General features: G+C 41.1%; 1 protein-coding gene across 2 annotated transcripts in view; it reads left to right on the forward strand.

Annotated features, from left to right (window-relative positions):
* The window catches only part of POLQ (DNA polymerase theta), a 98,879-nt gene that overhangs the window by 53,195 nt on the left and 29,339 nt on the right, over window positions 1-16,345 (forward strand). For both annotated transcript variants that reach the window (XM_059687715.1, XM_059687716.1), the window contains exons 19-22: window positions 160-400; window positions 10,045-10,238; window positions 12,609-12,746; window positions 14,022-14,196. In XM_059687715.1, coding sequence (XP_059543698.1) covers window positions 160-400; window positions 10,045-10,238; window positions 12,609-12,746; window positions 14,022-14,196 — 748 coding nt within the window. The remainder of the gene's footprint in view (window positions 1-159; window positions 401-10,044; window positions 10,239-12,608; window positions 12,747-14,021; window positions 14,197-16,345) is intronic.

Genomic DNA, 16,345 nt, shown 5'->3' on the forward strand with positions numbered 1-16,345 from the left:
GTCCTGGTACTATTATTCTTTTTTTCTCCTTTCCTGGGAAGACCTCTGAATAAGTATTAAGTGAAAATGAGCTCTCTTTTCCCCCCTTTTAACTTAAGTGTGCAGAAATGTCTTTGAAAAAAATCAATCAAGAAAACGTCCTGATTGCTATCCTTTCAGGTGGCATGCTGGTTACTAGATCCGGATTCTAAGGAGCCGACTCTTCACAGCATAGTTACCAGTTTTCTTCCCCATGAGCTTCCACTCCTGGACGGGATAGAGACCGGCCAAGGAGTTCAAAGCCTGGGGCTGAACATCGACACTGAGCATTCAGGGCGATACAGAGCATGTGTAGAGTCCATTCTCATCTTCAACTCTATGAACCAACTCAATTCTTTGTTGAAGAAAGAAAACCTTCACGGTAAAGCAAAGTTCCTAGCATATTTATGCTGTTACAAATTGGTGATAATTATATATTTAGCCACTTTTTATTATAGAAAAGTAAACTACACTTTTTACACAAACCCTATTGTTGGATTGTCTAGTACAGGAATCCACAAACTTTTCTGTTGAAGGCCAGATGGTAAATATTTTCGCTCTGCAGGCCAGATAGTCTCAATCACAAATATTCAACTCTGCCATCATAGCACAAAATCAGCCATAGAGATGAAAACAAGTGTTCCAATAAAACTTTATTTACAAAAACAGGCATCTGCCCCTAGTTTGGCCATAATTTGCCAATCTCAGGCTCTACTGTAATGAAGATAATTAGCGAAGTTTTATTCATTTACTAGAGGCCTGGTGCACAAATGTGTGCATGGGTGGGGTCCCTCGGCCTGGCTGGGATTGAGGCCTATGGGCAGGAGGGGCGGCCAGCTGCGGGGAGGGGCTGCGAAAGGTTGGCCAGCCACAGGAGGTTGGCTGTGGGAGCGCACTGACCACCAGGGGGCAGCTCCTGCATTGAGTGTCTGCCCCCTGGTTGTCAGTGCACGTCATAGTGACTGGTCGACCAGTTGTTCCAGCCATTCGGTCGTAACAGTTGCTTAGGCTTTTATATATATAGATTGCTTTTATATTTGAACTATATCAAATGATTTTTATTCACATTTAGAATATATCTTTCATGGAATTAAAATGTGAACCATTTTCTTTTTATAGTTATTAACAGTTATTTTTTCAGCAAAGGATATTCATCTGAATCTTTTTTTCCCCTCATAACAAATAGCATGGACTTATTATGCAGTCTGCTGGTCCACATTGAGTATCTTGACTTCACAGAGCATAATATATGCTAATGGCAAAAATGATGAAGTGGAAGAAAGTTGGCTTCATTGTGGGAAGATATAAAACATGAACTTATTGCCTGATTAATAAATACTAGAAAGAGCAGACTGATAATTCACACAGACCAGGGTTTGATTCTGGGCTATGTCACTTACAAGTGAGGGGCCTTGGGCGAGATACTGAAACCCTCTAAGTCTAGTTCTTATAAAGGGTTATGAGTATTAAATGAGAGAGAACTAAGTGCAATGTCTGCCTCAGAGTAGGTATTCATTTTTGTCTTAGTTGATTATTAATATTTTTACTGCTAACACAAGCCCTTTGTGCTGATAGTAATGTTCTCCCTAGTATCATTGGGTAGAATAATACAAAGACCAGACTGACTTGCTTACATGATATTAGCAGCTCTTGAACAGCCACTGAAATGTTTCAAACTTAATTTCTCGAAGTCAATGTAGGCAGGCCAAGGAGTGGGAGTATGTGTGACACATGCCACAGGACTGCTTCTACACTCATGGACAATAATGCTGAATGAACACATCTCTTTCCCTCTGTCTGCTGGTCTACTCCCAGGTCAGGTGTCCTGGATACTCTGTATAGTTCCCAGATAATCAACATTTGATGGTGGTGATATGGATTAGTTTGTAACTTTTTTTTTTAATCCTCACCTGAGGATATTTTTCCCATTGCTTTTCAGAGAGTGGAAGGGAGGGGGAGAAAAACATAGACATGAGAGAGAAATATTGATTGGTTGTCTCTCTCTTGTGCCTGACAGGGGGCTGGGGATCGAACCTTCAATTGAGGTATGTACCCTTAACCAGGAACTGAACCCTTGACCCTTCAGTCCACAGGCTGATTCTCTAAGCACTAAGCCAAATGGGCCAGGGCTGTAACTTTTTTTAAAAATATGTTTTTATTGATTTTTTAGAGAGAGTGGAAGGGAGAGTTATAGAGAGATAGAAACATTGATCAGAGAGAAGTATCAACATCGATTGGCTGCCTCCTGCATGCCCCCCACTGGGGATCAAGCCCACAACCCAGGCATGTGCCCCAACCAGTAATTAAACCAATGACTTCTTGGTTCATGATGCTCAACCACTGAGCAACACCAGCCAAGCCAGATTGGTTATTTTAAAATTTTTTTTATTTTCATTGTGCCTTGAAAGCTTTTTTTCCTGCAAAAAATGTTGGTGACTAGGTGTTAAATGCATTCTTGAGCAGTGTTAAGTCTTTTTTTTTCAAAGACTAGAGGCCCAGTGCATGAAATTTGTGCTGGGTATGGTCCCTAGGCCTGGTCGGCGATTGAAGCTCAAGCATCTGGCATGGAAGGGCAGGTCCCAGCTGACCTCTGGGCCCTGGGAAGCACCTAGGCTCCCAGGCCCCCGTATGCCCCCCTTCACCTGAGTCACAGCACCTGAGTCTCCACGCGAAGAGATGGAGAGTGTGGCCAGATGTTGCGGGCTGGGGCACAGCATGGGCCTCTGGGCCACCCAGCGGTGCCACATGGAAGCAGGTGGGCAGCACACTCTCTCCCGGCCGGGCTCGCAGACCAGCTCCTACACGAACCCATGGGGAGCCCGATGGCCCCTTCTGTTCTGGTGGCTGTGCCTGGTTTACTCTCTAAACAGCAATGTGAAAGAAACCTTGCTAATTAATATTTGCTCAACTTTGCCTATTCAGTGATTATAAAATGACTATATTTTTCCTTCCTTATACGTTGTTTTTGGTAATAAAGTTATTCTAGTTTCATGGAATGTGTCGATGAATATAACCTCCTTTTATTTTGGAGGAGTTTATGTTTCATAGAAATGATGTGTTCCTCAAATTTCTGGTAGAATTTGCCTGTAAACTATTTCTTTGTGGAAATATTTTTTACTACTACTTTGATGTCTCTAATAACTGTAAGATTATTCAGTTATATCTTTTAGATTATGTTTTGGTAAGCTTTATTTTTTAAGAATTTCTCTCTTTCATCTAAATTTTCAAAATATTTTTGTCATAAAGCTATTGTTTTCTTTCTTTTTTTATTTTTTTATTTTTACTCTAGTGGCCCAGTGCACAAAATTTGTGCACAGGGGAGGGGGTGTTCCTCAGCCGGCCTGCACCCTTTCCAATCTGGGACCCCTCGAAGGATGTCCTACTTCCAGTTTACAGGGATCAGGCCTAAACCGGCAGTCAGACATCCCTCTCGCAATCCGGGACTGCTGGCTCCTAACCGCTCACCTGCCTGCCTGCCTGCCTGATTGCCCCTAACTACCTGCCTGCCGGCCTGCTTGCCCCCAAAAGCCCCCCCCCCCCACTGCCAGCCTGATCACCCCCAACTGCCTTCCCCTCTTGGCCTCTAACCGCCTCTACCTTAGTATCGCCACCATGGCTTTGTCCAGAAGAACATCCGGAAGGTCTCCCAGTCTAATTAGCATATTACCCTTTTATTAGAATAGACTAGAGGCCCAGTGCACAAAATCTGTGCACTTGGCTGGAGGTGTCCCTCAGCCCAGCCTGTACCCTCTCCAAATCTGGGACCCCTCAGGGGATGTCCGACTGCCAGGATCATGTGTCCCTGTGGGATCAGGCCTAAACCGGCAGTTGGACATCCCTCTCACAATCTGGGACTGCTGGCTCCCAACCATTCACCTGCCTGCCTCCCTGATTGCCCCTAACTGCTTCTGCCTGCCAGCCTGATCACCCCCTAAACACTCCCCTGCTGGCTCAGTTGCCCCCAACTGCCCTCCCCAGCCAGCCTAGTCGCCCCTAACTGCCCTCCCCTGCTGGCCTGGTCCCCCTCAACTACCCTCTCCTGCTTGCCTGGTCACCCTTAACTGCCCTCCCCTGCTGGCCTGGTCGCCCCCAACTGCCCTCCCCTGCTGGCCTGGTTGCCACTAAGTGCCCTCCCCTGCTGGCCTGGTTGCCCCCAACTGCCTTCCCCTGCTGGCCTAATTGCCCACAACTTCCCTTCCCTGCCGGCCATCTTGTGGCTGTGAGCTCTGCCATCTTTGAGGGCAGGGCAGTCAATTAGCGTATTCCCTCCTTATTGGCTGTGGGCACTACCATCTTTGTGACAGCGTGAGGGTCAATTAGCATATTCCCTCTTTATTAGATAAGATTTCAGGTATATCTGTTATGTCCTCTTTCTCTTTTATAATATTAACTAGGGGCCCAGTGCATGAATTCATGCACCTTGATAGGAACTATGGGCCACGAGGCTGCGGGGGGCACAGGGGCCAGCTCGGCCTATCCTCCACACCCCCGCCTGGCCCCTTCCACCACAGCCCAGGTCCCCTGTCTGCCGGCAGCCCTGCTCCCATCACCGCCGCTCCCACCCGCTGAACGAGCCAGCTCCGCTCGTACCCGCTGATGGCGCCGAGCGATTGGGGCTGGTGCCAGCAGCAGGTGAAAGTGGGGCCGGCGCTGTTAGTGGGTGCAAGTGGCGGCTGCTGCCCTGATTGCCCGTCAGGAGCAGGGGGAGGTGGAGAAGCCCTCGGGGCGATTGGGGCCGGCAGCCACCACTTGCACCCCCTGATGGCACTGAGCAATCGGGACCAGCTCTGGGCACCGGCAGTGGGTGCGAGCAGCGACTCCAGTGCTGGCTGTGGGTGCAAGCATGGCTGGCACTGGCACTGGGTGAGAGCTGCAGCTCCAGTGCCAGCAGTGGGTGCGAGTGGGGCTGTCGCCGGCAGCAGGTATGAGTGTTGGGCAGGACTGTGGCATGTGGGAGCAAAGAATTTTCAGTAACCACCAAAGGCTCACCCCGATGACAGGGGCCGGTGCCCCACCTTGGTCTGGCGCCCCCCGCTCACCTGCTCCTGCCGTGGCCTATGCCCTCCTGCCGTGGCCTATGCCCTCCAGGTTCCATGCTGTGCTACCTGCTGCTGACATCCGCCATGTTCCGCCCATGTCCCTTCGTGGTCAGCGCATGTCATAGCGACCGATTGTTTGGTTGTCCACCATTCAGTTTATTTGCATATTAGCCTTTTATTATATAGGATTTACTTCACTAGATGTTTATCCAGTTTTTCTGTCTTTTCAAAGAACCAGTTTTGCCTTTGATCTTTCTATTGTTTTTGTCTTCTATTTCCCTGAATTCTGCCAACATTTATATTATCTCTTTTCTTCTAGTTTACTACTTTATCTTGCAGTCCTTTTTCTAAATTCATAAGTTTGATACTTAACTTATTACTTTTCAAGTAAATTTTTGTTTTCTAATTTAAGTACTTAAGGCTATAAATTTCCCTTAAAACTTTACTTTCATTTTATCTCACAAGTTTTGACATGTAATGTTTTCATCATTTTATTCTAAATATTTAAGAATTTCTGTTATGATACATTTTGACTCCTGGATTATTTAAAAGATTGTTTTTTAATTCCTGAATACTTGGAAACTTTTTATTTTGTATTCTTACTTTTACCTTCAAACTTAATTGTATTGTGGTTAAAGAACATAGTTGTATTATACCCATTCTTTGAAATTTTTTGAGTTGCTTTGTGATCTAAAACTGAAACTGTGGTATAAATGTTCTATGCATATCTAAGAAGAATGTGTATTCTAACTCTGATGCAGACGTTTATAAATGTCTTTTAGTCAGGGTTGTTGTTTAAAATTTCTATTTCTAATTTTACATGTCATTCAGTCAATTTTAACTATCTACTGAGACCATTTAATCAGATACATACATATTTAAAATTGATTTATCTTCCTGGTGAATTAAAACATATATTTATGTAGTGACCAGCTCTACCACTAATATTTTTTTTTCTTAGTCTATTTTTCTGGAATGAATATTGCAATATCAACTTTCTCTTGATTAATATTTGCTTCATATATCTTTTTCTATTCCTTTTAAACCTGAAGGTCCTATGCTTTATTTTTATTTTTTTCTGTTCATCAGATTATTTATTCACTTGATTTTTAGATTCACTTGTTGATAGATGTGTGTTTGTTGTTCATAATTTGTATCTTTACCTTTTTCTTCTTCTTCCTCTTCTTAAAGGATACCTTTCAGCATTTCATATAATACTGGTTTGGTGGTGATGAACTCCTTTAGCTTTTCCTTATCTGTGAAGCTCTTTATCTGACCTTCAATTCTGAATGATAGCTTTGCTGGAGAAAGTAATCTTGGTTGTAGGTTCTTGGCATTCATCACTTTGATTATTTCTTGCCACTCCCTTCTGGCCTGCAAAGTTTCTGTTGAGAAATCAGCTGACAGTTGTATGGGTACTCCCTTGTAGGTAACTGAGTTTCTCTTGCTGCTTTTAAGATTCTCTCTTTATCTTTTGCTCTTGGCATTTTAATTATGATGTGTCTTGGTGTGGTCCTCTTTGGATTCCTTTTGTTTGGGGTTCTCTGCGCTTCCTGGACTTGTAAGTCTATTTCTGCGCTTCCTGGACTTGTAAGTCTATTTCTTTCACCAGGTAGGGGAAGTTTTCTGTCATTATTTCTTCAAATAGGTTTTCAATATCTTGTTCTCTTTCTTCTTCTGGCACCCCTATAATTTGGATGTTGGTACGCTTGAAGCTGTCCCAGAGGCTCCTTACACTATCTTCGTATTTTTGGATTCTTTTTTCATTTTGCTTTTCCTGTTGGGTGTTTTTTGCTTCTTTGTATTTCAAATCTTTGACTTGATTCTTGTGATCCTCTAGTCTGCTGTTGGAACTCTGCATAATATCCTTTATTTCAGTCAGTGTATGCTTAATTTCTAGTTGGTCCTTGTTCATATCCTCGAGGGCCTCACTAGATTTCTTGAGGGTCTCACTACATTTATCAGCGGTCTCACCAGTCTTTTTGTGGGTCTTACTAAATTTATCAGTGGTTTCTAGAAAGTTCTTGAAAAACCTTAAAAGTGTGGTTTTGAACTCTATATCCAGTTGTTTGCTTTCCTCCATTTCTGTCATTTGTGACCTGTTTCTTTGTCTCTGCATTTTTTATGCTTCCTTGTGTTGGTAGAGTGGCTTTGTTTGCTAGGTGTCCTATAGGGCCCAGTGGCTCAGCCTCCCCAATTACCTGAGGTGGACACTCTTGGTGCACCCCTTTGTGGGCTTTGTGCACAGTCTTGTTGCAGTTAAGCCTTGATTGTTCTAAGTATCACTGGGAGGAATTGACCTCCAGGCCAATTGGCTGTGAGAATCAGCTGTGTCTACAGTGGGAGAACTGAGCTGGAGACACTCTTCTGGGGCAAGATTTGCTTCAGTGGAGCTTTGGTGCTCACTGAGTCTGCCCCCTGAGTGTGTCCCTTATGGATCTGAGGAGTTGTAATCTGGATGGTCCCACTCTGACCACTGGGTACACTGGCTCTTGGATCTAAGGAGGTTCTAATTTAGCCTCTGCCTGAGGCTACCCAGCAGGAGCTACGAGGAGATCTGCAGGTTCCCCTTCCTTGTTTGGGGTTTGGAGGTGCCCAGATGAGGCCCAGCTGTGAAGCAATGCAAGCTGCTGTGGGGCCTTGGGCCTTCTCTTGGAAGTTCTGGGTCTCTCTGGCCCAGCTGCAGTTAGGTAATTTTAGATTGCAAAGGGCCAGGGCATTCATATGCAAAAGCTTCTGTCGCAGCTTGGGTGGGGCGGGTTCTCAGGGAATCAACAAGGCGGAGCAAGCAGCTATGGCTGATCCTCAGCCCTGCCCTAAGGGGCCCCGGGTCTCAGTGTCCTGGTAATCGCTGCAAGCACCTTTGAGAGAAAGCCGCCCTCGAGTTCCGAGTTCTGCCCACTGCCAGACAGTCCAGTTTCTCCCTGTATGAGTCTAGGTCCCCAGAGACTCACCTGGAACTGAAGTTCAGAGCAGTCGGGGGCTTGTGACTCCCTCCTGATTAAAAAAGACAGCCTCGTCCTCAGTTGCCAGCCCTTGCCACGTGTGCCTCCGTACCTCTGCACTTCCACACCTCCTCTGAGTCTCAGTGTGCTTTTCTCTTTTCTTCTAGTTATAGAATTTCCACTCAGCCAGCCTTCCTGTGGTTCTGGATGATGTCCGTTTTGTCTTTTAGTTGTATTTTTGAAGTGGTTGTTCGAGGCAGTAATTTCCTGTGTTTACCTATGCCGCCATCTTGGTTCTACCTGCTTTATTTTATTTATTTATTTATTTTGGTCCTATGCTTTCATGTTTCTTATAAACAGAATATAGCTTATTCATTTATTTTTCAAACTTAACAATTTTTTTTTAATTTACCAATTTATTGTGATTATTGACATATTCACATTCTGTTTCCCTGATGTCTTACTTTGTATTTGTCTCTTTTTTATTTGGTGAACAGTTCATTCATAACTGTGCCCTGTGCACTAACCATTTCATATCTCCAATTCTTGAAATCTAAACCGGCCATTTGTTGCTTCTGCTGAATTTCATTAATATTTCTTTGCTCTTGTATTTTTCATACTTTTTGTGAATTCTACAAGATTTGAACAGTGGAGCCCTGCTGGCCTGACTTGAAAAAGCTTTCCCTCAACAAAGGTTTTCCTCTTGTCCCCACTGTTGTCAAACAACACTGTGTCCTTGGACCACATCAGCCTGCCTTGAGAGTTTTGGTTTGGAACAGGAGTCTGAGAATCAGCTTCTCCTCCTGTTGGTATTCTAAAGATACGCATCCCCTCAACCTCTTGGCTATAGGACTTTATTCCCATGACAACCCCGGTCCTTCCTGCTGCCTAATGTTCCAGTTGAGCTCCCTGTCACTCTGACCGTGCTGTTCTCATTCTGACCCCGGTTCCTTATTTTTCTAGTCCCACTAGTCCCACTAGTCCCATGAATTTCTGCTTTGAGTTCAGGACTCAAAAGTAGGCTGACTGCCTAATATCTCCTCCTGTTAGAGGCCAGTAGTTCTCACTTGTTTTAGTGTTGATTGTGGGTGTACCCGGAGATCTCTCTCCTGCTGATTGATACCAGCAGTTCCTCAGAGGCCAGGGTTTCTTAGAGTCCTACTGACCCACAGTACTGGAAAGTGAGGTCTTTGGTATGGATTTTTTTCTTAATGATTTGGGACAGTATTTCTCAGTGCATTCTAAGGACACTATTCAGGATGTTAGTAAGTATTATAAAACAGAGAGTTTTATGGTTGAATAATTCCAGACTTTTGGTTAATACAAAATTAAATAATTGTCTTTGCTTCTGGTCTTCTCAGAGCCTTTTGTGTATTAACAGGACACATGAATATCCAAGAGCAGTATATAAATGCTGAACTCAAAGCATACAGTGCCACCTCTCTTACAGAGTATCTTTGGGACTAAAATTCCTATGAACATACTCGGAAAATTGATTTAGAATAGCAACTCTGTTGAAAAATGTCAGCAGATAGAAAAATAGTCTGATTCTTATTGAAGAAATTTTCTTTACTCTTTGGTAAAGTGCATCAGAAAATGTAAAACCTCCATATTTAGTTCTTTGTGCAAGCATGCATGCCATGGGACCAGGAATACGGGAAATAATTTTAGGGAATTAACACTTTGTAGTCAGTTTAGCAAATAAAATTAACCATTTTTCTCTTGCTAAGAGTAGAAGCAGAAACATTATTTTGGAAGAAAAGCAGTCTCTTGTAATCCAGACTATTCACAATATTGCCAATTCTTCTATCCTCTGGATGGCCAAGGATAATAGTCTAGTGCTTAAGTGGAAAAGTGGGAAGTACTTTTATGCCTTTCATTGTTGTTTTGAGAATGCTGCTTAGGCAACTGGATTGTGAAGGAGAGCTTGGGTATCACCTTCAGGCTTTGCTAGAAGAATTCTATGCACACGGTTAGATAATGATGCTGATCTAGTCAGTTGGCTGATAAATTAATGTTTTAGTTTTCCTTTTGTCTTCCAGATGTTTTATGTAAAGTGGAAATGCCCTGTCAGTACTGCTTGGCCTTGCTAGAACTGAATGGAATCGGCTTTAGTACTGCAGAATGTGAAAGTCAGAAACACATAATGCAGGCCAAGCTGGATGCAATTGAGACTCAGGCCTATCAACTAGCCGGCCACAGTTTTTCCTTCACCAGTACAGATGACATCGCTGAGGTTGTATCATAGGAATAGGGAATTTAGAAAAGTAATTTTTAGAGTTAAAAATGGGGTGTGTGTTTATGCATGTGTGTGGGTGCATTTCCTAAATGTGTTTATCTAAACATCAAGGATCAGAAAAAAAAAAACAACCAGTTCATTTAAGCAGAATACTTTGGAGATAGAGTATTCTAGCATATAATTTATGTTATATCTTATATTTATTAAATAGGAAGATGATAAAGAAGGCTCCTAGACCATAGGCTCTATGAGAAGGGAAATTGCTTGGAACAGCGGAGGCACTTAATAAATATTGTTGCACAAAAGATAGTTGCATAACAGCATAGCTCTTGTTCCATGAAGTTATTAACTTCATGAGCTCTCACCTCTAAATCCTTTTTTAGAATACTAGATATTTTTTTCAGTTGTTAATGAAAAATGGATTTTTGTGATTGTTTGCTTTTTAAGCCTAATTAAGATTTTTATCACCTTACATAAATTTTGACATGGTTTATTCTTGTTTTTTATTTTGAAAGATTGGTGTTCTATTCTCCTACAAATGTAGGTTGGGTGCTAACACTTAATAGCATTGTAGTTACGGTGTCTTCAGATGTGATTCAATAATATAAGATATTGGTGAAGATCATAGGCTTTAGAGACAGATTTCCTGGGTTTGAATCCTACCTCCTTCGTTTATTCACTAACTCTAGTACCTTCCTGAAAGCACATAAAATTACATAAGGAATTTATCAAAAATATAGAACCTCTGGATTTCAGTACGACTAGGCTTGGAGGAAAGGCAGGAACCTGTGCCTTTGTGACTCAGATGTGTAATAATGTATTAGAACCATAGGCCTAGACCAAACTCTGAGCTGGAATAAAAGTCCGTTGGTGTTATTAGCTTGTTCTTAGGTCTTCCATGTTAAAACAGAAGCTATATTTAAGGTAATCTAACAGTTTCACACTGAGTATTTAATCCTTGCTGATTTTAAGTTGAATCTTTGAATTGGACAGGATAACTATACTAATACAGGAACCACTGGCCACCTGTGGCTGTTTAAATTTAAATTAATTAATTAAAATTAAATAAGATATATCAAATTAGCTCCTTATTCGTGCTAACCACATTTCCAATGTTTAGTAGCCACGTTGTGGCTAGTAGCTACCATATTGAATAGTGAAAATACAAAACATTCCCATTATTGCAAAATATTCTTCCAGATGGCACTGATCTAGAGCAGGGATCAGCAAACCATAGCTTGCAGGCCAGATCTGTGGAACACAGCCCCGCCTCCTCATTTACTTATTGTCTATGGCTGCTTTCATTCTATAATCACACAGTCGAGAAGCTGACAGACAGTAAACCATGCAAAGCTGAAAATACCTGTTATGGGGCCCTTTGTGGGGAAAGTTTGCTGACGGAAGCATGGGTTAGTGAAAAGAAAAAAAGGACTTTATAGTTATAAGACTCTGGGTTCTAATTCTTAATTCTACTTTCTGGCCATGTAATATTGAACACGTTTTTCAGATTTGTCGCAGAATTGTCATAAAGTTACATGTGATGACACATGTTAAAGCACCTAGCATAATGGCTGGCATATAGCAGCTGTTCAGTAAATAATAGTGCTTCTTGCCCTGTCTTGTTCAACTCCCTCATTTCACAGATGTGTTCATTGAAGCCTGGAGAAATAATTTATATACAAGATCCCCTCTCTGCCCCAGAGCCTGCGGAGGCCTTGTTTCTTCAGTGAGTGCTTTGGCCACTCCAGCTTTCATTATTGCTACATTGGGTTGGCCACCTTCTTGTGACTTTGTGTCCAGGGACTCTCAGGGTCCAGCCTTACGGCGGTAGAATTAGATGGCTTTTTGGACCCTTTCCTACTTACTGTTGTCTGATTTTTGTGATCAGAATAACCATGAAGGCTCCCATGTTGACTCTATGGGGCTTAAATGATTGAGCAGCCAAATTGTTTACCACATCAAGTGGTATTTAGGAGCATTCACAATCCTCAGAGTAACCTAAAGTCTCAATGTCAATAGCTTATTTGTCAGTTGTTCAGCACAGAGTACACATTCCTGTGTTCTTGACTGTTTAAAAGCCTGGTGTTAGTATTCATCTGTCAGTGCCTAAGTAGTATGGGTAGCCTACTGACACATAAATTTTATTACCATTATTTATTAAATGCGATAATTTAAAATTCTCCTAAAAACCCCAAACCATTCTTCCAACCCATGTTGAACTATATGATTGTTTTCTCAAATAACTTTAAAAAATGTTTTCTTTTTTAAAATTCTTTATTGTTTAAAGTATTACATGTCTCCCTTTTCCCCCTTAATGACAGTACTTGAGATTTGATTCTTGACTAAAGAAGCTTTAATTTCTTACAGGTTTTATTTTTGGAATTAAAGTTGCCACCAAATGGAGAGATAAACAACCAAGGCAGCAAGAAAACTTTGGGAGCTACCAGAAGAGGGAATGACAATGGACGCAAGCTAAAGCTGGGAAAGCGGTTCAGCACGAGCAAGGTGCTCTTTGGGGCAATCACAGGGCAGCACTGAACTACTTTTAGCATGTTGGTGTCTTCAAAGAATGTTGATGAAATCAAGATCCAACGTAGTGCACCATTTGAACTTTTCCACAATAAAACAAATTGGTTTGTGGTTTGGTGGCCACAATAAATGTGGAGATGTTTCAGCATGGAAAATCTGGACCATAATCTGAGTTATCAGTTGTGTCCTTCCTATCATTAAAACCGTGTAAAGGTTTGTAAACCTCAGACCTGTAGACATCATTTAATTATTGACATCCACTATTCTTAGACTTCCAGTATAATATAATTTGTATAGTTATAGGAACACTAGAGGCCTGATGCACGAAATTTGTGCAAGAGTAGGTCTCTGCAGCTGCAGCTGCTTCGATCCCTCCCTTGCAGCCTCGGGCAGCTGCCTCGATCTTGCTGCTGCAGCCCTGGCTTAGTCCCAGAAGGACATCCGGTCTAATTAGCATATTACGCTTTTATTATTATAGATGAACAAAGATATGGGAAATTTTTTTTAAAAAAAAGAAAAAAACCCAAGCCAATACAAATAAAATTCTTTTTTTCTTTTCAATTCCAGGGCAAAATAATAAGTTTTACATGAGTTTCTTTTAAGAGTCTACCCTGCTGAGTTCGAAGTATAATTGCTAGTTATAATTCATAGAAAGTATATGCATGGGAGAGAAGAGAGAAAGGGCTTATTTTACATTTTTGCTGTAGAATGTTGACCCTAATATCATTAACTATGTTTTGCCTTATCTTGGGGGGGGGGGAGGGGGGAGTTTCCACAGCTTCATTCTGTAGCAAAACTTTTTATTTGAGCTCACACGTTTCTATTCGTTAACATTCATTGAAAGTCTTTAGCATGGAAAATTTAAAGTGTTAAAATAAATGTCTTCAAATTTTCTTGATATAGAAACCATGAAAATATTACGGCAAAAAGGGGGAAAGGGGAAACTTCCAATTAGTTGAGGAATGGAGGAGAAAAATATAGAGATAAAAAGAGATGATGTAAACTCTTGGGTGGAGTGTGGGTAGATCTAAATTGATGTTGCTCAGCATTAATATGTTTGCTTTTAATAATCTATAGATATCATAGTTTTAGCATTATGGTGATTTCTGTAAAACCCAAACAGTAATTTTGAGTTATAGATACAGAAGTTAGCAAATTTAATTTTGAGACTATATTATTTACCTAAAAGAGATTCTATTTGCTAAGGAATTTGTATAAGAATCAGATCTTAACCTTATGTTTCTTTGGCAGGATGTTTTAAATAAATTAAAGGCATTGCATCCTTTACCAAACTTGATATTAGAGTGGAGAAGAATCACTAATGCTATTACCAAAGTCGTCTTTCCCCTGCAGCGGGAAAGGCGTCTGAATCCTTTCCTTGGCATGGAAAGAATCTATCCTATATCACAGTCACACACTGCTACAGGTAATGAGGAATTTTAAATGTGGATAATATCCAATTTTGAAAAAAAAAAGTTTCATAAATATTTTCTTAGGATCACTAAGGAATTCAAGTGTGGATCATTGGGTTAAATGAAGTTTCATAAACATTTATAAAACACATACTACATCCAAAGCATAGGTGGATAGTACCTAGATACAGAGATGAGAGTTAGTAAGATATAGCTTCTGCTTTCAAGTACGGTGTAGAGAAGCTAGGTGTCCGAGGCTGATTTATATCCAGAATTAAATATTTGAGTCAGTGATCTTATCTAATTTCAGCCCTAGCCCTCTCCCGAACACCTTAAGATTCTCTCCAACTTGAATCTAAGTAGGTGTATGGGCTTTTGTATAATGAGTGAGCATCTTATTTTACTCAATTAGAAAAGAGAGCTGTGGAGTCCTTTGGGTGTCTCATGGCCCTCTTGGCATAGATGTGAGTATAATATGGTACGGAAAAATGTTTTCTTTCTCTAGGCAGTGCAGAACTTTATTTTTTTTCCTGAATTCTTTATTTTTAAATTTTTTAAAAAATATATTTTTATTGATTTCAGAGAGGAAGGGAGAGGGAGGGATAGAAACCTTTGAACACCCCAGGCTGGGGATGGAGCCCACAATCTGGACTTGTGCCCTGACAGGGAATTGAACCGGGACCTCCTGGTTCATAGGTCGATGCTCAACCACTGAGCCACGCCCACCAGGCCACTTTAAGTATTAGCCAAATGCAGTATGCAGTAGAAGTAAGGGCAGTGTTAACTCCTTCATAGGGAAGTTTAGATGGATGATATAGAATATGGATTTTGATACCTGATTTTTATAAGGTTTGAATCCTGGTGCTGTTAATCTTTAGACAAAGTGCTTAACCTCTCAGTGCTCAAGTTTTCTCTTGGTAAAAAAGTGTAATAATAGTCATATCTCACCAATCATCCTGAGGATTTAATGGGATAATACATGTCAAGTGTTTAGAACAGTGCATGGCATTTAGTGTGTGGCTCATCACCAGCTGTTGCTGTTAGTAAGGATGGAAGCACCATGAGGAGCTGCTTTTTTCTCTGCTTGCTTATTCCTTGTTCTCAGCTTCTCTTTTCCTTCTTCTCTACTTAATTAACCTCTTAGTTCTTCCTAGCCATTCCTTGCCCTCTTAGTATTTCAGTTTCATTGGTGTAAACATATGAAAAATAAATCCTTGTTGGTAAAAAAAAAAAAAAAAAAAAATCAACCTAGAATTTCAAAGCTGTTGCACACTTATTTGTTGCTTATAAAGCAGAAAGTAATCCATTCCATGTATGTACATTTAAAGAATATTTTAGAAATAGAAGTTTCCTTAAGTATAGAAAAGCCATTTCATTATTAGACTTCATCTCCATAATGCTACATTCATATTTTGTCATTTTTATCATCTTGTTTGTCTGCCAGTGTTACCTCATTAATTCAAACACTAAACCTGACAATGAAGTAGAATTACAGAAAAGAAGACAGTGTCCTGAGGCACAAAGATGGATTCTTTTTTTTTTTAAAACATATTTTTATTGATTTCAGAGAGGAAAGGAGAGGGAGAGAGAGATAGAAACATCAATGATGAGAGAGAATCACCGATTGGCTGCCCCCTGCACATCCCCAACTGGGGACTGAGCCCACAACCCAGGCATGTGCCCTTGACCGGAATTGAACCCGGGACCCTTCGTTCCGCAGTCCGATGCTCTATCCGCTGAGCCAAACCAGCTAGGGCTCAAAGATGGATTCTTCATCTGCTATTTGTTAGGTTTGTAACACTGAATAGGCCATTTAATGATAATAATTATATTAATATCTACCATTAATTGTGGACTAATTTTTGCTAAAAGCTAAATAACAGAGGCATAATAGCATGGGTTTATTCAGGAAAACAATATTCTAGGTACTTACAATGTCTGACTTATTAAAAGAAGATAAAATTACATATAGTAGCTAGTAGAGAGTCTATTACAATGGTGTATAATAAAACACATCACTACACATGTATTATAAAAACTGCAAAAAACAAAATCAGTTACCCAAACTTTTTTTAAGACTCTGTTAAAAAAAAAAAAATGCTGCCCTAACCGGTTTGGCTCAGCGGATAGAGCATCAGCCTGCGGACTCAAGGGTCCCAGGTT

Source organism: Myotis daubentonii, chromosome 3, assembly GCF_963259705.1.
Source record: "Myotis daubentonii chromosome 3, mMyoDau2.1, whole genome shotgun sequence".
NCBI lineage: Eukaryota > Metazoa > Chordata > Mammalia > Chiroptera > Vespertilionidae > Myotis > Myotis daubentonii.